This window comes from Bombina bombina, chromosome 4 (assembly GCF_027579735.1).
Source record: "Bombina bombina isolate aBomBom1 chromosome 4, aBomBom1.pri, whole genome shotgun sequence".
NCBI lineage: Eukaryota > Metazoa > Chordata > Amphibia > Anura > Bombinatoridae > Bombina > Bombina bombina.
In genome coordinates, this window is record NC_069502.1 from 719399085 (window position 1) to 719419039 (window position 19955).

The 19955-nt window shown below is 41.0% G+C and overlaps 1 protein-coding gene across 1 annotated transcript in view; it reads left to right on the forward strand.

The window, feature by feature from the left end:
* SPAST (spastin) overlaps positions 1-19955 on the forward strand; it is a gene marked incomplete in the record, with an annotated part of 171477 nt that overhangs the window by 66208 nt on the left and 85314 nt on the right. The window contains 1 exon segment of the mRNA XM_053710921.1: positions 9873-10048. Coding sequence (XP_053566896.1) covers positions 9873-10048 — 176 coding nt within the window.

Genomic DNA, 19955 nt, shown 5'->3' on the forward strand with positions numbered 1-19955 from the left:
TACTAAGACCGCGAGGAATTTCGGTAGCTCCGTACCTAGACGACATTCTGATACAAGCTTCAAGCTTTCAAACTGCCAAGTCTCATACAGAGTTAGTTCTGGCATTTCTAAGGTCGCATGGATGGAAAGTGAACGAAAAGAAGAGTTCTCTTTTTCCTCTCACAAGAGTTCCATTCTTGGGGACTCTTATAGATTCTGTAGAAATGAAGATTTATCTGACAGAAGACAGATTAACAAAGCTTCTAAATGCATGCCGTGTCCTTCATTCCATTCAACTCCCGTCAGTAGCTCAATGCATGGAGGTGATCGGCTTAATGGTAGCAGCAATGGACATAGTTCCCTTTGCACGTCTACATCTCAGACCGCTGCAATTGTGCATGCTGAGTCAGTGGAATGGGGATTACTCAGACTTGTCCCCTACTCTGAATCTGGATCAAGAGACCAGAAACTCTCTTCTATGGTGGCTTTCTCGGCCACATCTGTCCAGGGGGATGCCATTCAGCAGGCCGGACTGGACAATTGTAACAACAGACGCCAGCCTACTAGGTTGGGGCGCTGTCTGGAATTCTCTGAAGGCTCAGGGACAATGGAATCAGGAGGAAAGTCTCCTGCCAATAAACATTCTGGAATTGAGAGCAGTTCTCCATGCCCTTCTGGCTTGGCCCCAGTTAAAAACTCGGGGGTTCATCAGGTTTCAGTCGGACAACATCACGACTGTAGCTTACATCAACCATCAAGGAGGGACAAGAAGCTCCCTAGCAATGATGGAAGTATCAAAGATAATTCGCTGGGCAGAGTCTCACTCTTGCCACCTGTCAGCAATCCACATCCCGGGAGTGGAGAACTGGGAGGCGGATTTCTTGAGTCGCCAGACTTTTCATCCGGGGGAGTGGGAACTTCATCCGGAGGTCTTTGCCCAAATACTTCGACGTTGGGGCAAACCAGAGATAGATCTCATGGCGTCTCGCCAGAACGCCAAACTTCCTCACTACGGGTCCAGATCCAGGGATCCGGGAGCGGTTCTGATAGATGCTTTGACAGCACCTTGGAACTTCGGGATGGCTTATGTGTTTCCACCCTTCCCGCTGCTTCCTCGATTGATTGCCAAAATCAAACAGGAGAGAGCATCAGTGATTCTAATAGCGCCTGCATGGCCACGCAGGACTTGGTATGCAGATCTAGTGGACATGTCATCCTGTCCGCCTTGGTCTCTACCTCTAAGACAGGACCTTCTGATACAGGGTCCATTCAAACATCAAAATCTAACTTCTCTGAAGCTGACTGCTTGGAAATTGAACGCTTGATTTTATCAAAACGTGGTTTTTCTGAGTCGGTTATTGATACCCTGATACAGGCTAGGAAGCCTGTTACCAGAAGGATTTACCATAAGATATGGCGTAAATACCTATACTGGTGCGAATCCAAAGGTTACTCCTGGAGTAAGGTTAGGATTCCTAGGATATTGTCCTTTCTACAAGAAGGTTTAGAAAAGGGTTTATCGGCTAGCTCATTAAAGGGACAGATCTCAGCTCTGTCCATCTTGTTACACAGGCGTCTGTCAGAAAATCCAGACGTCCAGGCCTTTTGTCAGGCTTTAGCTAGGATCAAGCCTGTGTTTAAAGCTGTTGCTCCGCCATGGAGTTTAAACTTAGTTCTTAACGTTTTACAGGGTGTTCCGTTTGAACCCCTTCATTCCATTGATATAAAATTGTTATCTTGGAAAGTTCTGTTTTTAATGGCTATTTCCTCGGCTCGAAGAGTCTCTGAGTTATCAGCCTTACATTGTGATTCTCCTTATCTGATTTTTCACTCAGACAAGGTAGTTCTGCGTACTAAACCTGGGTTCTTACCTAAGGTAGTCACTAACAGGAATATCAATCAAGAGATTGTTGTTCCATCCTTGTGTCCAAATCCTTCTTCAAAGAAGGAACGTCTTCTACACAATCTGGATGTAGTTCGTGCCCTCAAGTTCTACTTGCAGGCAACTAAGGATTTTCGACAAACGTCTTCCCTGTTTGTCGTGTACTCTGGTCAGAGGAGAGGTCATAAGGCTTCGGCTACCTCTCTCTCCTTCTGGCTTCGTAGCATAATTCGTTTAGCCTATGAGACTGCTGGACAGCAGCCTCCTGAAAGAATTACAGCTCATTCTACTAGAGCTGTGGCTTCCACTTGGGCCTTTAAGAATGAGGCCTCTGTTGAACAGATTTGCAAGGCTGCAACTTGGTCTTCGCTTCATACTTTTTCCAAATTTTACAAATTTGACACTTTTGCTTCTTCGGAGGCTATTTTTGGGAGAAAGGTTCTTCAGGCAGTGGTTCCTTCTGTATAATGAGCCTGCCTATCCCTCCCGTCATCCGTGTACTTTTGCTTTGGTATTGGTATCCCAGAAGTAATGATGACCCGTGGACTGATCACACATAACAGAAGAAAACATAATTTATGCTTACCTGATAAATTCCTTTCTTCTGTTGTGTGATCAGTCCACGGCCCGCCCTGTTTTAAGGCAGGTAAATATCTTTTAAATTATACTCCAGTCACCACTTCACCCTTGGTTTCTCCTTTCTCGTTGATTCTTGGTCGAATGACTGGGAGTGACGTAGAGGGGAGGAGCTATATGCAGCTCTGCTGGGTGAATCCTCTTGCATTTCCTGTTGGGGAGGAGTTATATCCCAGAAGTAATGATGACCCGTGGACTGATCACACAACAGAAGAAAGGAATTTATCAGGTAAGCATAAATTATGTTATTCTGTAAATCCTTAGATTTTTTTGGATATAGCTGTAAGACTAGTCGATAGACGCTTTGAAACAGATTTTTTTTTTTAAAGAATCCCACAGATCAGAATACCCTGCTGTTATGGCACAGTTATCATCCCCCTAAGGCCCAGCTCTTAAGGGCTGAGAGAAAAGTGTCTAGCCCCTCTTCTCACCAATTGCATCCAAAAGAGATGCGCTTGAGGTTTGAGAGGGGCTACATTAGTGTGGACTTGGCATATATTGATCTTTCCAATTATAGAATGGATCAGAATATACCACATAGACTTGCTTTTGCCACAAATTGTAATGCTATGAGTCAGAGTTTACATTGGATTATTTGCAGAAATAGGTTTATGTTGAGAGAATTGAAACCTGATAAAGAGGGATTTCAGATTCCTCTGTATGCAGCTTTATTTAAACCCCTTTGTGGCGGTACAAAAGTGTTCACATCGGAACCATGTTCAGATGTAAACACTATTAGTAGAAATAAATTCATGTAATTGTCAATGCAATCATGTGATTTCAAGGCCGGGGATCATCTCATGAGGGACTGCCTATGCTGCTAGGCACGCCCCCAAGGCCGATCCTTGCCTTGATCAAAGTGGGAAGCTTCAGGTGACCATATATGGTAGGACGTTCCATGCCGTCCTAACGGCGTTTAAAACCCAGCGCTGTTAGGTTGGCATGGAATGTCCCAACTTTTTGAAGGGGTTAAGGGTAACCCTATTGATAAACAATTGGTTAGGGCAAAGCAAGTGACACAACAGGGCAAATAGTCTTCCATTAAGCCACAACGTCACAATACATTTTCCATGTTTTAAAATGTTTGCATTGTAATAGCATTATTAAAGGTGATTTGATTTGCCATCTTTATACGGGCAAAAGGTTTTCTATCAAGCGGTATTTTTTACGTGTTTGTGCTATTATGTGGTCTATGCCCTTAAATGCCCTTGTGGTTTGTAATGTATTGGGGAGACTTCTCAGAAGGTTATGTCCCTATGGGCGTATAGGATTTGATGGAGATTAAATTGTATTAAAAAAGGAGACCATGTGGAAACATAGGTTGAATACCTTATACCCAAAGAGCCTAAACCGTGAATATAATTTTCCTTTTTTTATTTATTTATTATTATTATTTTGTTTTATATTTTGGATTTTTTTGTCAGGATTGACCTAGCCCAAATGTTATGCATGTCACAATCTATTGTGGTTGTATGGGTATTTTTGTATTAGGGCACTGGTTTTCAAACCTGTCCTCAAGCTTCCCCGACAGGCCAGGTTTTCAGTATAACCTTGGATGAGAGCAGGTAAAATAAACATGCTTACTAATTAACGGATTATTTCGCCTGTGCTCTAGTTCAGATATCCTCAAAATGTGACCTGTTAGGGAGGCCTGTAGACATGTTTAAAAACCACTGTATTAGGGAATATTGGGTTTTCAGTATAACCTTGGATGAGAGCAGGTAAAATAAACATGCTTACTAATTAACGGATTATTTCGCCTGTGCTCTAGTTCAGATATCCTCAAAATGTGACCTGTTAGGGAGGCCTGTAGACATGTTTAAAAACCACTGTATTAGGGAATATTGGGTAATGTCACCTTGATAATGTCATAGGGGAGTGGTTTATTCATTATAAAATGAGTGACTGTTTGAAAACATGTTATCAAGCCTGAGGAAGAGTCGGGAACCCAGAATTGTTGCCTGTGAATAAACTATTGGAATTTCAAAGATTTGGGAGTGCTTGCCTGTTATTTCATATTCATGGAAGTGATTTCTATTTTAGTCAATTCTGTGTCACTTTTATTGTGCACAATGATGGTCATTCCCATGGCTGCTCTGGTGAGTTTAGCTACAGTAAGGAGGTATTGTCTATGTGTAAAAAAGTTTGTATAGTCTATGGCCTAAATTCATAGGCACTTGTGAGGCTGCCAAAAGGCCTTGCTGTGAAATTTATTGGGCGACGTTTCACCTATTTTCCGCACAGATTCGTTAGTGTATGTTCCTGCTACAAATGTCCAAAATGTTACTGCCAGCAATTCATCACTTCTATGTCAACATGTATCAATTATGATTTATTTTTTTTATTTCTTTTATATATATATATATATATTTATATAATTTTTATTAAGGTTCAATTCGAGGCTTACAAATATTGAATGTCAAGACATAGACAATACAGAATAAATGGTTGCATGGCTTACATCTGGTACAAATCAGTGTGTGTATGTATGTATATGTATATATGTATATGTGTGTGTGTATGTATGTATGTATATATATATATATATATATATATATATATATATATATATATATATATATATATGTATATGTGTGTATATATATATATATATATATATATATATATATATATATATATATATATATAATGCATATATGACATTTACACTCTTTGTATAAACAAAATTTGCCATATAAACTGCATACCCACTAGATGCCTTATGAGGCCACTCTTGGACTTCTTAACGATGTACAAAATGAGTAGTTATAGTCTGTAAACTGAGACAAAAGGAGACCACTTATGGGTATCAAATGATGAACCTTTGTTTTTCTTTTTTTATTCTTTTTTTTTTTTTTTTTGCCAGGAAAATACTCAAAAATAGATAATTACATGATATAGACTAGCTTATGGGGGGTAGGAATGTGACATATCAACCAGATAATAAATTGTAAAATAGAAACTAGGGGTTAATATAAACTTATGAGCATGGGATCACACTATAGTTACATACAAATAGTATGATTATAATACCTTATATTACATGTATCATTCTGCATGGAAAATGATATCGTATCAACACTGAACTCACTATGTAACGTCGCCCAATTTAGTCTTAGAGCAGTTCTATTATCAATTAGAAACTGTTACAGACCGTATATTAGCCTATGATATATCTCCTATAGGGGAGATTAGGGCCATGGTGGCATTGCCAGAACTGGGAATGGGTACAAATTATAAAAGACTGCCATATTAAATAGTGTATCATATCCTCTATTATAGTAGAAATCACCACTAAAGGACTCCATGGGTAATGTGGTTACCGCTGTAGATGTAGATATCAGTACACTGCTTTCTAGATCAATAACATTAAACTAAATTATTAGAGATATTGCAGTATGTGTCTCAATGAGAAATTTGCTTTTATATATAACACTGGAGGAGACGCCTGCTCTTGATGATATTGGTTGTAGTAAATATATAAGCTAAGATATGCTGTCCTGGCCGCAGACAACACATTCTCACCTATGCATGACATTATACAACCAAGCAATATAGCTTGAGTAGAGTTAGTTATGTATGTATGTTGAAAATCAGGCAGAGTTGTGGATCATTTTCTCATAGTGGTGAAAAACATTCAATGCTGCAGCATTAACCTGTAATAAACTCAATAAAGACATCAACCGATAGTCCCACTAATGATAGGAGTATACCTAACCATGGGCTTTCCAAGAGTTTCATAATGCAGCTGTAATCTGTTTAATAACACTAAACTAAGCGGTAAATTTGGGGTTTGTGCATAACGAGTTGTTTTACTAGACTAATAAAAGGCCCATATATGTCTACCTAGTAACTGTTTAGAAGGGCTAGGTAGGTTACATTACTGTTTAAATTTAGGTCACCTTAAATATATGTGATACTTCATCATAGCTAGGTTTCCAGACTTATTATATAGGCTCAATATAGAGGAGGAAGAAATCAGCTGAGAACTAAACTAATTGGAAAATCTCCTTTTGAGATAGGAGGGCATTTACCTATCCTGACTAGTTCTAGGACCTCTTAATGGGTGGAGTACATTTTACATAATAAAAGATCACGTGGAACAGATCACAACTATGGTGTGTGTAACACTGGATAGTTGGCAAAGCAAGAGGAGATTATGGGTACATTAAGAGTCCTTAAGAAAAAATAATAAAAGGGAGAGTGTTATGGCAGTTTGTATCAATTTTACACATTACAGTACCAGTTAAACTGCTGCTGATTGTGTACTTTAGGTAACGTTCAGCCTATTTCAATGGGTAGCAAGTATGTGTGTTTAACATAACTGAGATTTTGTAAGATCTAAGCTCAATACAGACCTCTTCCACTAAGATATAAGAGTTGGCAACCCATATATTAAAGGGCCATAATACCCAAATGTTTAAACATTTGAAAGTGATGCAGCATAGCTGTAAAAAGCTGACTAGAAAATATCTCCTGAACATCTCTATGTAAAAAATATTTTACCTCAAAAGTTCCTCAGTAGCCACCTCCCATTGTAAAGGATTTCTAAGCAGCATTTTAGTGTGTCTGTCCTGGGACATCTTAGGGAATGAGCATCGTGAACTCTCATATTATTTCACCAATCAGGTAAAGGAAGCTTACTATGAAATCTCATGAGAGTTAAGTCAAATCTCATGAGATCACAGTAAGAGTTCATGACCTCAGCACTGCTGATGCTGATTGGCTGCTGTTCATTTCTTCATATTTTATTTTTACCTGCAGCTGGGAGCAGCTGAGTATAACTATTTACACAGAACTAACTCTGCTGAGCTGAGGAAATTGTGAGGTAAAATATCTTCCTTTTTTATATAGAGATGCTCAGGTGATATTTTCCTGTCAGTTTTTTACAGTTATACTGCATCAGTTTCAAGTGATTTAGCATATGAGTATTATGTCCCTTTAAATGAGCTCCTCAGAATCGTGTCCTCGTGCAAACAGTGAGCCATCATACTCTTGGAGTGTATATTAGAACATCAAATATCATAATTGACCAAATTTACAAGTGACTTGAGTAAATATGTATATGGGATCTGCGATCAGGAAATCTATTGAGTGGATATATCTATATATATATATATATATATATATCTATATAATATAGATAGATCTATCTATCTCTCCCTCTACCCTTCTCTCACAAAGAGTATAACCAACCTTACTGCACATGTATAAAGTGGCTTACTGAGTTAAAACGACTGTTTAGTTAAAGGGACACTGTACCCAAATTTTTTTTCTTTCGTAATTCAGATAGAGCATGCAATTTTAAGCAACTTTCTAATTTACTCCTATTATCAATTTTTCTTCGTTCTCTTGCTATCATTATTTGAAAAAGAAGGCATCTAAGCTTTTTTTTGGTTTCAGTACTCTGGACAGCACTTTTATTGGTGGATAAATTCATCCACCAATAAAAAAGTGCTATCCAGAGTACTGAAACCAAAAAAAAGCTTAGATGCCTTCTTTTTCAAATAATGATTGCAAGAGAACGAAGAAAAATTGATAATAGGAGTAAATTAGAAAGTTGCTTAAAATGTCATGCTCTATCTGAATTACGAAAGAAAAATTTTGGGTACAGTGTCCCTTTAAGATGAACAGTCCCATAGTGCCTGTTCATACCGCATCATTAGATAAAGGGTGACTTGTCTACTTGGTCCGACATATGTGCAGCATAAGCAAAGTATGCGGTATTGTAAAGCATATTCCACTCTCTCTCTCCCTTGTGGGAGATGAAAGTGCATCAAGCGAAACAAACCCCCAGGGTCCCAGTTCTGTTGTAGGATAGCTAAATAAAGAATTGCAATAGATTGCAGAAGGGCTTATGAAAAAATTATAGCAGGTCGATACTTAGGCTGCATATCACCGGGTCTCAATGTAGTCATTCCCTGCAGCAACACACTACCAACTCCCCCAAGAAGGACCTCAGCGGGGATGTGTATGGGTCTGGTTTTCAGATCATCTGTTATGGTGTAGCCATATCCTGAATACATGAATACAAGCAGCCTGGAGTTGTGTAAGGGGTGTCTCGATCAACAACACATAGTTTCACTACTGGCATGATACATCCCTCTGTCGTATAACACTTAATGTATGTACCCTCTTTGTCCCTTATGACTGACTCCAATTTTGTGCTAGAGCTCTGGTGCTCAACCACTGTTATGTGATCCGCATATGAAGTACTCAGCATAGCCGGCAGAGTTTGCGATCTCCCAACTCCATGTGGGGACGGCCCATCTTTAATCCGCTGAGCGCCAATGTGTGATCCGTTATCAGTCTTTGTGGTAATCAGTGCTCGAGTCCAAATGAAGATTCTGGTCTAGGGTCAATGTGTAGCACTTTGTGCAAGCTTTGATTGAGCTTCCAAAAATGTAGATCTAGAATAGATTGCACACGCTGCTTCAATGCGTCAATTATGGTTTTTAATAACCCCTTTAAAATTATTCTAGTTAATCAATTGTTCTTTGAAGCAAATTTGCTTAGAAATAAAAAAAAATAATATTAAAGGGACATGAAAATCAAAATTATGATTGACATCACATGCATTTAAAAAATGTAATAGGTCTTTTTCTTTGTGTTTTTTTTGTTTTTCTTGACGCGCATGCCTAGGTGGGCTCAGTGGCAGCAATACACTACTGGGTGCAAACTAGTAATTAATGGCTACACGCTTATGTTTGGCTTACCACGTGCAGAGCTAGCTCCCAGTAGTGGATCTGACTGTTTGTTTAACCTCTGAGTATTGTATTATTTGGTTGCATATAACACACACTTTAAAACAGAGGTATCAAGCTCAATGTATCTGGGGGCCACTGGCCAAGTGTTCTTCTCCCATGGGGGCCTCTTGAACTAAGTGCTCCGGAACTGTATATACAAAGAACTGAGAATAACATTAACCAAAGTAGTGTTGCATGGTGGGCGTTTTTTTGCCCGCAATAGACATACAGTTGTCTATATTTATCTTGTGATTGCCAAGTAAAGTGATCATTATGAAACTGTATAACAAAGTAAAAAAATGTCATTTATCCAAGCAGTGCACGGTGGGCATCTACAACGAACACTTGTCTTTTTATATTTATCCTGTGAGTGCCTATATACAACATCAACTAGTTACACCTCTTAAAACCCTAAAAAACAAACAAAAAAAAACTGACAGCAGAAATTAATGGTTTAATTATTATATTATAAACAAGGAAGGGCCAATTCAAACTATCTTTGAGACCACTGCTTTTAAAACATTTTCTTTTTGAACTTTTTTGTCATTTTTACTTGGTTTTTCTATGTATTCACTAGCTCGCTTGCTTACATGTCACTGTAAATTCAATGCTTTTTTTTCTCTTTTCAGAAAAAGGTGCTGTTCCAAAAAAAAAAGATCCGGCACCGTTGTCAAGCGGTTCTTTTTCTCGTGCAAAGCCTGCCCCCAAAACTGCATCCCCAGGGGTTTCAACGCAGCCTAGGATACCCTATAGTACTGGTGGCTCCGCCTCATCTAGACAAGCTGGTGTCAACACATCTAACAGGGTATGCAAGCAATTTTTATTTTTTAAATACACCTTTTACCACAGTCTGTCATCCATGTCATCTTTCTGAATAATATACTGTAACAATTTTCCCACTTGGCAATGTTTCATTGTAATCCCTTGGTACCTAGTATGTGATGTTTACCATTTGTATTATTATTATTATTATTATTATTAGTGATTTGTAGAGTGCCAACAGATTCCGCAGTGCTATAAACAAAGGGGGAGTACAACAAAACAATTATAGGGATCAGCTGGGTAGTCGGCTTTTAAGAAGGTGATCTACAAACAGCTGGACTCTTAGGCTTACATGCTAAGGGGGTTCAGGGGATATCAATGGAGAAGTGGAGCTGGTATAAAGTAAGGTTAGCATAGGTTGTATGCATCCCTGAACAGTAGAGTCTTTAGGGAGCGATTGAAGCTTTCAAAACTAGGGGAAGAGTCTTGTGGGGCGAGGCAGAGAGTTTCACAAGATGGGAGCCAGTCTGGAGAAGTCCTGTAAACGCGAGTGCGATGAGGTAACTGGAGAGGAGGAGGTCATGAGCAGAGCGAATGGGACGGGAGGGAGAGTATCTGGAGACAAGGTCTGAGATATAGGGGGGAGCAGTGCAGTTGAGGGCTTTGTATGTCAGAGTGAGAATTTTGTGTTTGATCCTAGAGGCAAGAGGAAGCAAGTGAAGGCATTGGCAGAGAGGAGCAGCAGATGAAGAGCGACGTGTAAGGAAGATGAGTCTGGCAGAGGCATTCATTATAGATTGTAAAGGAGCTAGGCGGCAGGTGGGGAGACCAGAGAGGACAGAGTTGCAGTAATTGAGGCAAGAATGAGTGAGTGGATTAAAATCTTAGTTGTGTCTTGTGTAAGGAAGTGTCTAATTTTAGAGATTTTTATTGTGGAAGCGGCAGGCTTTAGCCAAGGACTGAATGTGAGGAGTGAAAGAAAGATCTGAAGCAAATGTGACCACGAGACATCGGGCATGCGGGGTAGGGGTAATGATGGAGTTGTCTCCAGTTATAGAGAGATTGGGGATGGAGATTATTGAAGAAGGGGGGAAAATGAGGAGCTCAGTTTTGGAGAGATTTAGCTTGAGTTAGTGACACGGGTTAGCAAGGAAGGAGATAGGTCTGGTGCAGAGAAGTAGATTTGGGTGTCGTCGGTATACAAATGATATTAGAAACTGTGGAACTTTATTAGGGAACCTAGTGATGACATGTAGATTGAGAAGAGAAGGGGACCGAGGACAGAACCTTGCGGTACTCTGACGGAAAGTGGTGACGGGGCAGAGGAGAGGCCCCAGAAAAGGGCTGTGTCACAGATGCCGAAGGATTGGATGGTTTGGAGCTAAAGAGGGTGGTCAACAGTGTCAAAGGCTGCGGACAGATCAAGGAGGATAAGCAGAGAGAAGTGGCCTTCTGATTTTGCTGTAAGTAGGTCGTTGGTAACCTTAACAATAGCTGTCTCTGTGGAGTGATGGGGACAAAATCAAGATTGCAGTGGGTCAAGAAGAGAGTTTAACGTAAGGAAATGGGATAGGTGTGCATATACTAGTTTTTTCGAGACGCTTTGAGGCAAGAGGGAGGAGGGAAATAAGGCGGTAGTTTGATGGGGAGGTAGGATAAAGGGAAGGTGTTTTGAAGATAGGTTTGACCAGTGCATGTTTCAGCGATGAGGCAAATATACCGGTGCTGAGGGAGAGGTTGAAAATGTGTGTTAGTATAGGGGTAAGAGTAGCAGAGAGGGAGGGGAGTAGCTGTGAGGGGATAGTGTCAAGGGGACAGGTAGTGAGGTGAGAGCGCAGTATAAGTGCCGAAACTACTTCCTCAGTAACAGGGGAGAATGAGCTAAGTTTCAGGTTATGTGGGTTGTGGTTGAGTGAGAGTATTTGAGGGGGGGAGAGAATGGAATTATGTTGAGAGCTGATTTCATTTCTGATGCATTCATTTGTGTTATTGAAGTGGCTGGCAAAGTCTTGAGCTGACAGAGAAGTTGTATTAGGAGGTGGGGGAGGGTGGAGGAGAGTATTGAAAGTGTAGAACAGACGTTTTGGGTTTGTGGAAAGATTAGAGATAAGAGTAGAGAAGTAGTGTTGCTTATGGAGATTAAGGGTAGAATAGTAGGAGTTCAAGATGAATTTGTAATTAAGAAAATCAGCTGAACTCCAAGATTTTTTCCAGTGCATTTCAGCAGTACGGGAACATCTGTGTAGGTACCGTGTCAGAGGAGTATGCCAGAGCTGAGGATGAGTGTGTGATTTCCGAGCAATGGTAAGAGGGGCGAGTTAGTCAAGGATTGATATAAGGGTGGAATTATAGTGGCAGATTGTTCAGGGCAGGAAAAGGAGAAGGATGAGAGGAGCGGTTTGAGGGAATTAGCAAGCTGTTGCTGATCTAAAGACATAATGCTTCTGTGAAGTTTGGTGTGAGGAGTAGAATGAGGGAGAGTTGTAGAAAGGGATGATATGTTGCAAGTAAGGAAGATGGTGGTCAGAAAGAGGAAAGGGGGAGTTTGTGAAGTTTGAGAGAGTGCATCGATAGCTAAAGATCAGGTCAAGAGATTGACCGTCTTTGTGAGTGGGAGAATCAGTCCATTGTGACAGACCGAAAGAGGAAGTGAGTTGCAGAAGTTGTTTTGCAGATGAGGCAATGGGATTGTCGAGAGGGATTTTGAAGTCGCCAAGAGGGCAGGCGTGTCTGAGGAAAGGAAATATGGTAGCCTGGCAGCCAAGTGATCTAGAAATTGAGTTGAGGCGCCAGGGGGTCGGTATATGACTGCAACACGTACAGAGAGAGGGGAAAATAAGCAAATCATTTGGGTTTCGATTGAGGGAAGAGATGGGATGTATTTGTTGGAAGGTGCACTGAGAGGAAAGTAAAATACGTACACCACCTCCTTGTCTATTACCAGACCTAGGAGTGTGGCTGAAGTGGAGATCCCCATGTGACAGAGCAGCAGTGGATGCTGTGTCTAGGGGAGAGAGCCAGGTTTCTGTTAGGGCCAGAAGGTTAAGGGAGCAGGAGATAAAGAGGTCATGTATAGAAGTGAGCTTGTTGCAAAGTTCCAGAGTGCGCAAGTGAAAGGGGTAGTGGCTTTTGATGCAAGAGGAATGTGAGTAAGGTTTGCAGTGTTTTGTTTTCTGAGTCTATGGGATGGTACACATGGATGTGCACGGCTTAGCAGTGGTTGGGGACCAGGATTAAGGGAGATGTCACCAGCAGTAAGTAAAAGCAAGAGGGAGAGTGACATGAGATGACATACAGATTTGCAGTAGTGAGACTGCTTTTGAGATGAGCTGCAGGGGGAGAGAGAGTGTTTAGGAATAGGTAAAGTTCATGAGTACAAAGTAAGCTGAGTTTAAGACAGATGGGCTAATGAACAGTGCGGGTGGAGTGGGAGAAGAAGTAACTGAATAATGTAGTTTTTTCTAGAGACGGGAGTTGGCAAAAAAGAATATGAATATATTGAGCATTTTTACAAAATTGGGAACCAGTTAAACACATAAGACATAGAATTACAGTAGCAATTGCCTAAGAAAACAAAAGGTATATGAAACATATTACAAAAGTACTTGCCTTGTGTCTTGCCCCTTGCCCAATCCTTGTTCAATTCTTGTATAATTCTAATGTTAATGCCTCACCATTGAATCAAGACACACACGTATGTATGTCTTTATGGAGAAAAATTTAAGAATTTTTTGGAAAGATCGTACTAACTGGAACACCTGTATTTTCCCTTATCTGATATATCTAGATCTAAAAATTTTGTGAATACAAATTTGTATGCTGGTGTTGAGCAGTACTAAGGTATATTTTGAACTTTTTTTTTTCTTTTGATCCATTATTTAAGACATGGATGGCCAACTGGCAGTCCAAGGTCCTCATTCGGCCCCTTACACAAGTCTTTGTGGCTCCAAGGTAAAAGCACAACTAAGAACGTATGCCATAGTTTTTGTGGCCCCATGAAAATGCAAAAATAAAAATGTGCTTTGAGTAGCCAAAACTCAAGAGCCCTCTAAAGTAGAAAACTGAAGAGTAGTACAATGCAGCATTGCCTAAGTCCTTTGTGCCACTGAACATTTTTAGGAAGTATATTTATTATTTCTCTTGTAAGGTGTATCCAGTCCACGGATCATCCATTACTTGTGGGATATTCTCCTTCCCAACAGGAAGTTGCAAGAGGATCACCCACAGCAGAGCTGCTATATAGCTCCTCCCCTAACTGCCATATCCAGTCATTCTCTTGCAACTCTCAACATAGCTGGACGTAGTAAGAGGAAAGTGGTGTAATATAGTTAGTTTTTTCTTCAATCAAGAGTTTGTTTTTAAATGGTACCGGAGTCGTACTATTTTATCTCAGGCAGCATTTAGAAGAAGAATCTGCCTGCGTTTTCTATGATCTTAGCAGAAGTAACTAAGATCCACTGCTGTTCTCACATATGTCTGAGGAGTGAGGTAACTTCAGAGGGAGAATAGCGTGCAGGGTATCCTGCAATAAGGTATGTGCAGTTTAAGTTTTTCTAGGGATGGAATTGCTAGAAAATGCTGCTGATACCGAATTAATGTAAGTTAAGCCTAAATACAGTGATTTAATAGCGACTAGTATCAGGCTTACTATCAGAGATATATACTCTTATAAATGTGCAATATAAAACATTTGCTGGCATGTTTAATCGTTTTTAGATATGCTTTGGTGATAAAACTTATTGGGGCCTAGTTTTTTTCCACATGGCTGGCTTTATTTTTGCCTAGAAACAGTTTCCTGAGGCTTTCCACTGTTATAGTATAAAAGTTACAGTTGGTGCAGTTAAAATTACAAACTGTGACATTCAGCTTCCCTCAGCAGTCCCCTGCATGCTATAAGACATCTCTGAAGGGCTCAAAAGGCTTCTGTTATGACTGTTTAAAAAACATATTTTTCGTTTTGTTAATCTGTTTTTTGTATTAAGGGGTTAATCATCCATTTGCAAGTGGGTGTAATGCTCTGCTAACTTGTTACATACACTGTAAAAATTTCGTTAGTTTAACTGCCTTTTTTCACTGTTATTTCAAATTTTGACAAAATTTGTTTCTCTTAAAGGCACAGTAAGGTTTTTTTTTATATTGCTTGTGAACTTGATTTAAGTGTTTTCCAAGCTTGCTAGTCTGTATAAACATGTCTGACATAGAGGAAACTCCTTGTTCATTATGTTTAAAAGCCATGGTGGAACCCCATAGGAGAATGTGTACTAAATGTATTGATTTCACTTTAAACAATAAAGATCAGCTGTTATCTTTAAAAGAATTATCACCAGAGGATTCTGACGAGGGGGAAGTTATGCCGACTAACTCTCCCCACGTGTCGGACCCTTTGACTCCCGCTCAAGGGACTCACGCTAAAATGGCGCCAAGTACATCAAAGACGCCCATAGCGATTACTTTGCAGGACATGGCGGCAATCATGGATAATACCCTGTCAGCGGTATTAGCCAGACTGCCTGAATTCAGAGGAAAGCGCGATAGCTCTGGGGTTAGACGTAATACAGAGCGCGCAGATGCTTTAAGGCCCATGTCTGATACTGCGTCACAATATGCAGAAGCTGAGGAAGGAGAGCTTCAGTCTGTGGGTGATATTTCTGATTCGGGGAAACCTGATTCAGATATTTCTACTTTTAAATTTAAGCTTGAGAACCTCCGTGTATTGCTTGGGGAGGTATTAGCTGCTCTGAATGACTGTGACACAATTGCAGTGCCAGAGAAATTACTTTAGCAAAGCGTACTACTATCCCTGTCGAGGACAGTTGTGCTTTTTCAGATCCAATGGATAAAAAATTAGGTTACCTTAAGAAAATGTTTATTCAACAAGGTTTTATCCTGCAGCCCCTTGTATGCATTGCGCCTGTCACTGCTGCTGCGGCGTTCTGGTTTGAGTCTCTGGAAGAGGCCTTTCAGACAGCTACTCCATTGACTGAAATACTTGACAAGCTTAGAACACTTAAGCTAGCTAATTCTTTTGTTTCTGATGCCATTGTTCATTTGACTAAACTAACGGCTAAGAATTCTGGATTCGCCATTCAGGCGCGTAGGGCGCTATGGCTTAAATCTTGGTCAGCTGACGTGACTTCAAAGTCTAAATTACTTAACATTCCCTTCAAGGGGCAGACCCTATTCGGGCCTGGTTTGAAGGAAATTATTGCTGACATTACTGGAGGTAAGGGTCATACCCTTCCTCAGGACAGGGCCAGATCAAGGGCCAAACAGTCTATTTTTCGTGCCTTTCGAAATTTCAAGGCAGGTGCAGCATCAACTTCCTCTGCTACAAAACAAGAGGGAACTTTTGCTCAATAAAAGCCGGGCTGGAAACCTAACCAGTCCTGGAACAAAGGCAAGCAGGCCAGAAAGCCTGCTGCTGCCTCTAAGACAGCATGAAGGAACGACCCCCTATCCGGTAACGGATCTAGTAGGGTGCAGACTTTCTCTCTTCGCCCAGGCGTGGGCAAGAGATGTTCAGGATCCCTTGGCGTTGGAGATCATATCTCAGGGATATCTTCTGGACTTCAAAGCTTCCCCTCCTCAAGGGAGATTTCACCTTTCGAGATTATCTGTAAACGCTGTGTGCAAGACCTCCTAGTTATGGGAGTGATCTGTCCAGTTCCACAGACGGAACAGGGACAGGGCTTTTATTCAAATCTGTTTGTGGTTCCCAAAAAAGAGGGAACCTTCAGACCCATTTTGGATCTAAAGATCTTAAACAAATTCCTCAGAGTTCCATCGTTCAAAATGGAAACTATTCGGACCATCCTACCTATGATTCAGGAGGGTCAGTACATGACCACAGTGGATTTGAAGGATGCTTACCTTCAAATACCGATTCACAAAGATCATCGGTTCCTAAGGTTTGCCTTTCTGGACAGGCATTACCAATTTGTGGCTCTTCCCTTCGGGTTAGCTACAGCTCCAAGAATCTTTACAAAGGTTCTGGGATCGCTTCTGGCGGTCCTAAGACCGCGAGGTATATCAGTGGCCCCTTATCTGGACGACATCCTGATACAGGCGTCAAGCTTTCAGATTGCTAAGTCACATACGGACATAGTTCTGGCATTTCTCAAGTCACATGGGTGGAAGGTGAACGAGGAAAAGAGTTCTCTATCCCCACTCACAAGAGTCTCCTTCCTAGGGACTCTGATAGATTCTGTAGAAATGAAGATTTACCTGACAGAATCCAGGTTATCAAAGCTTCTAAAATCTTGCCGTGTTCTTCATTCTATTCCGCGCCCTTCGGTGGCTCAGTGTATGGAAGTTATCGGCTTGATGGTAGCGGCGATGGACATAGTGCCATTTGCGCGCCTACACCTCAGACCGCTGCAACTATGCATGCTCAGTCAGTGGAATGGGGATTACACAGATTTGTCCCCTCTGCTAAATCTGGATCAAGAGACCAGAGATTCTCTTCTCTGGTGGCTTTCTCGGGTCCATCTGTCCAAAGGTATGACCTTTCACAGGCCAGATTGGACAATTGTAACAGATGCCAGCCTTCTAGGTTGGGGTGCAGTCTGGAATTCCCTGAAGGCTCAGGGATCGTGGACTCAGGAGGAGAAACTCCTCCCAATAAATATTCTGGAGTTAAGAGCAATATTCAATGCTCTTCTAGCTTGGCCTCAGTTAGCAACCCTGAGGTTCATCAGATTTCAGTCGGACAACATCACGACTATGGCTTACATCAACCATCAAGGGGGAACCAGGAGTTCCCTAGCGATGTTAGAAGTCTCCAAGATAATTCGCTGGGCAGAGACTCACTCTTGCCACCTATCAGCAATCCATATCCCAGGTGTAGAGAACTGGGAGGCGGATTTTCTAAGTCGTCAGACTTTTCATCTGGGGGAGTGGGAACTCCATCCGGAGGTGTTTGCTCAATTGGTTCATCGTTGGGGCAAACCAGAACTGGATCTCATGGCGTCTCGCCAGAACACCAAGCTTCCTTTACGGATCCAGGTCCAGGGACCCAGAAGCGCCACTGATAGATGCTCTAGCAGCGCCTTGGTTCTTCAACCTGGCTTATGTGTTTCCACCGTTTCCTCTGCTCCCTCGACTGATTGCCAAAATTAAACAGTAGAGAGCATCGGTGATATTGATAGCGCCTGCATGGCCACGCAGGACCTGGTATGCAGACCTAGTGGACATGTCATCCTTTCCACCATGGACCCTGCTTCTGAGACAAGACCTTCTACTACAAGGTCCTTTCAATCATCTGAATCTAATTTCTCTGAGACTGACTGCATGGAGATTGAACGCTTGATTTTATCAAAGCGTGGCTTCTCCGAGTCAGTCATTGATACCCTTTTATACAGGCACGAAAGCCTGTCACCAGGAAAATCTATCATAAGATATGGCGTAAATATCTTTATTGGTGTGAATTCAAGAATTACTCATGGAGTAAGGTTAGGATTCCTAGAATGTTGTCCTTTCTCCAAGAGGGTTTGGAAAAAGGATTATCAGCTAGTTCTTTAAAGGGACAGATTTCTGCTCTGTCTATTCTTTTGCACAAGCGTCTGGCAGAAGTTCCAGACGTTCAAGCTTTTTGTCAGGCTTTGGTTAGAATTAAGCCTGTGTTTAAACCTGTTGCTCCCCCATGGAGCTTAAACTTGGTTCTTAAAGTTCTTCAAGGGGTTCCGTTTGAACCCCTTCATTCCATTGATATTAAACTTTTATCTTGGAAAGTTCTGTTTTTGATGGCTATTTCCTCGGCTCGGAGAGTCTCTGAGTTATCTGCCTTACAATGTGATTCTCCTTATCTGATTTTCCATTCAGATAAAGTAGTTCTGCGTACAAAACCTGGGTTTTTACCTAAGGTAGTTTCTAACAAGAATATCAATCAAGAGATTGTTGTTCCATCATTGTGTCCTAATCCTTCTTCAAAGAAGGAACGTCTTTTACATAATCTGGACGTGGTCCGTGCTTTGAAGTTTTACTTACAACTACTAAAGATTTTCGCCAAACATCTACACTGTTTGTTGTTTACTCTGGACAGAGGAGAGGTCAAAAAGCTTCGGCAACCTCTCTTTCTTTTTGGCTTCGGAGACTAATACGCTTAGCCTATGAGACTGCTGGACAGCAGCCCCCTGAAAGAATTACAGCTCATTCTACTAGAGCTGTGGCTTCCTCCTGTGCCTTTAAGATTGAGGCTTCTGTTGAACAGATTTGCAATGCGGCGACTTGGTCTTCGCTTCATACCTTTTCAAAATTTTACAAATTTGATACTTTTGCTTCTTCAGAGGCTATTTCTGGGAGAAAGGTTCTACAGGCAGTGGTTCCTTCCATTTAAGCCTGCCTTGTCCCTCCCTTCATCCGTGTACTTTAGCTTTGGTATTGGTATCCCACAAGTAATGGGTGATCCGTGGACTGGATACACCTTACAAGAGAAAACATAATTTATGCTTACCTGATAAATTTATTTCTCTTGTGGTGTATCCAGTCCACGGCCCGCCCTGTCTTTTTAAGGCAGGTCTAAATTTTAATTTAAACTACAGTCACCACTGCACCCTATGGTTTCTCCTTTCTCTGCTTGTTTTGGTCGAATGACTGGATATGGCAGTTAGGGGAGGAGCTATATAGCAGCTCTGCTGTAGGTGATCCTCTTGCAACTTCCTGTTGGGAAGGAGAATATCCCACAAGTAATGGATGATCTGTGGACTGGATACACCACAAGAGAAATAAATTTATCAGGTAAGCATAAATTATGTTTTTTGCGGTTTTAATAATCCATAAATTTATATGCGACCCTTATTGAGTCCTCCATGTGTTAGGAAGTTGTCCATCCCTTATTTAAGATTTTCAGAATGCAGCCTGCTATAGCAAAATTAGTGAAATTTTCTTTTTGCAGACTTTAATTATAAATAATTAACGAAGGTGAGGCCTAGCAAAAATATAAATATTTGGAA